This window comes from Morone saxatilis, unplaced genomic scaffold (assembly GCF_004916995.1).
Source record: "Morone saxatilis isolate NCDOM2014 unplaced genomic scaffold, NCSU_SB_2.0 Contig21, whole genome shotgun sequence".
Lineage (NCBI taxonomy): Eukaryota > Metazoa > Chordata > Actinopteri > Moronidae > Morone > Morone saxatilis.
In genome coordinates, this window is record NW_023339774.1 from 1,735,312 (window position 1) to 1,736,519 (window position 1,208).

The following is a 1,208-nucleotide window of genomic DNA, read 5'->3' on the forward strand; positions in this document are numbered from 1 at the left end:
TTATGTGCTGAACTGAACAAAACTAAGAACAAAAATAACACATTTTATCGCATTATCTCAAAACGAAATGATTTAAAGGACCATTGTTTTGTGTGCAAATCTTCTTTTCGCCTAATGAGACTGATTTCTTTGTTTCTTCTGTCTGTCTGTCTTTGTTAAAGGCTACAGTTCAGGGACAAACCTAAGTTATGCTTCATCTATCTTTGTCAAAAATGTAAAATTAGAATAATTTAACTGGCTGAACTAAAGAGCATGTATACCCGGAATACTGACTGCTTTTCTGGAAGTCTCAGCTATGGTGCAGCTGAAATGAGGACATTCCTGTTAGACAGCCTGGGTGGAATTTGAATAGTACAGAGGAACCGCCTGGCGCTGATTGGTCGAGAGCCACATATTTCCAGAGCGCCACTCTGTCACTCAACAGATCCCAGGCAGTTGATTGGCTCTCCCTGAAGAGGGCGGGTCCTTCGCCTTAGCTATATATATTCTGCTTTCAGGCCATCTGCAAATGATTGCTGACTCTGTGCGGGAGGCGGATCGTTGTGTCCGATGTTTCTCCACAGAGCTCACTTGAACCTTTCTCCTCGAACAAAACGATCCCCATTGAGATAGCCGACAGTCGGGTTTCCTCTCCCGGAGAGGAGCTGGAGGTGGACCGGGCGAACATAACAATGATCAACACCATGGAATGCGCAGTGGACGCGCAAAGCCTGATCTCCATTTCCTTAATGAAGATCCACAACTCCAGGACGCAGAGAGGGGGGATCAAGCTGCACAAAAACCTGCTGGTCTCGTATGTACTGAGGAACGCCAGGCAGGTCTACATCAAGGAGAAATACGCGGAGATCTACAGGATGCAGCAGTACGAGGAGGTGATGACGGTCTGCAACGAGATCCAGGAGCTCAACCCGCTGGATCTGGACGCGGAGGACGCCGACGATGAGGAGCAGGCGCGGGCTGCTTGCTGCGGCGAAGAGGCGAGTCTGTGCGGCTCTGCGTGCCACCGAGACGCAGCGCAGCCAGCGGCGCACGCCCGGACGGCGAGCGCTCTCCCCGGCTGCGAGGAAGACTGCAAAGAGCCGGAGCCCTCGTACTACCGGAGCTGCTGCATGGAGGCTTCCCCTGTGTCACACTGCGACCAGTTCCCCGCGAACAGCAGCGCGCACTGCAACAAAACCACAGTGCTGGACTTGGACACGCATGTGGTG

The 1,208-nt window shown here is 51.7% G+C and overlaps 1 protein-coding gene across 1 annotated transcript in view; it reads left to right on the top strand.

Annotated features, from left to right (window-relative positions):
• The first annotated feature begins 515 nt into the window (after positions 1–515).
• Positions 516–1,208, top strand: part of ier5l (immediate early response 5-like) — a 2,535-nt gene continuing 1,842 nt past the window's right edge. The window contains exon 1 of the mRNA XM_035668494.1: positions 516–1,208. This exon is cut by the window's right edge and continues 1,842 nt beyond it. Within this exon, the coding sequence (XP_035524387.1) occupies positions 672–1,208 (537 nt within the window). The 5' untranslated portion in view covers positions 516–671.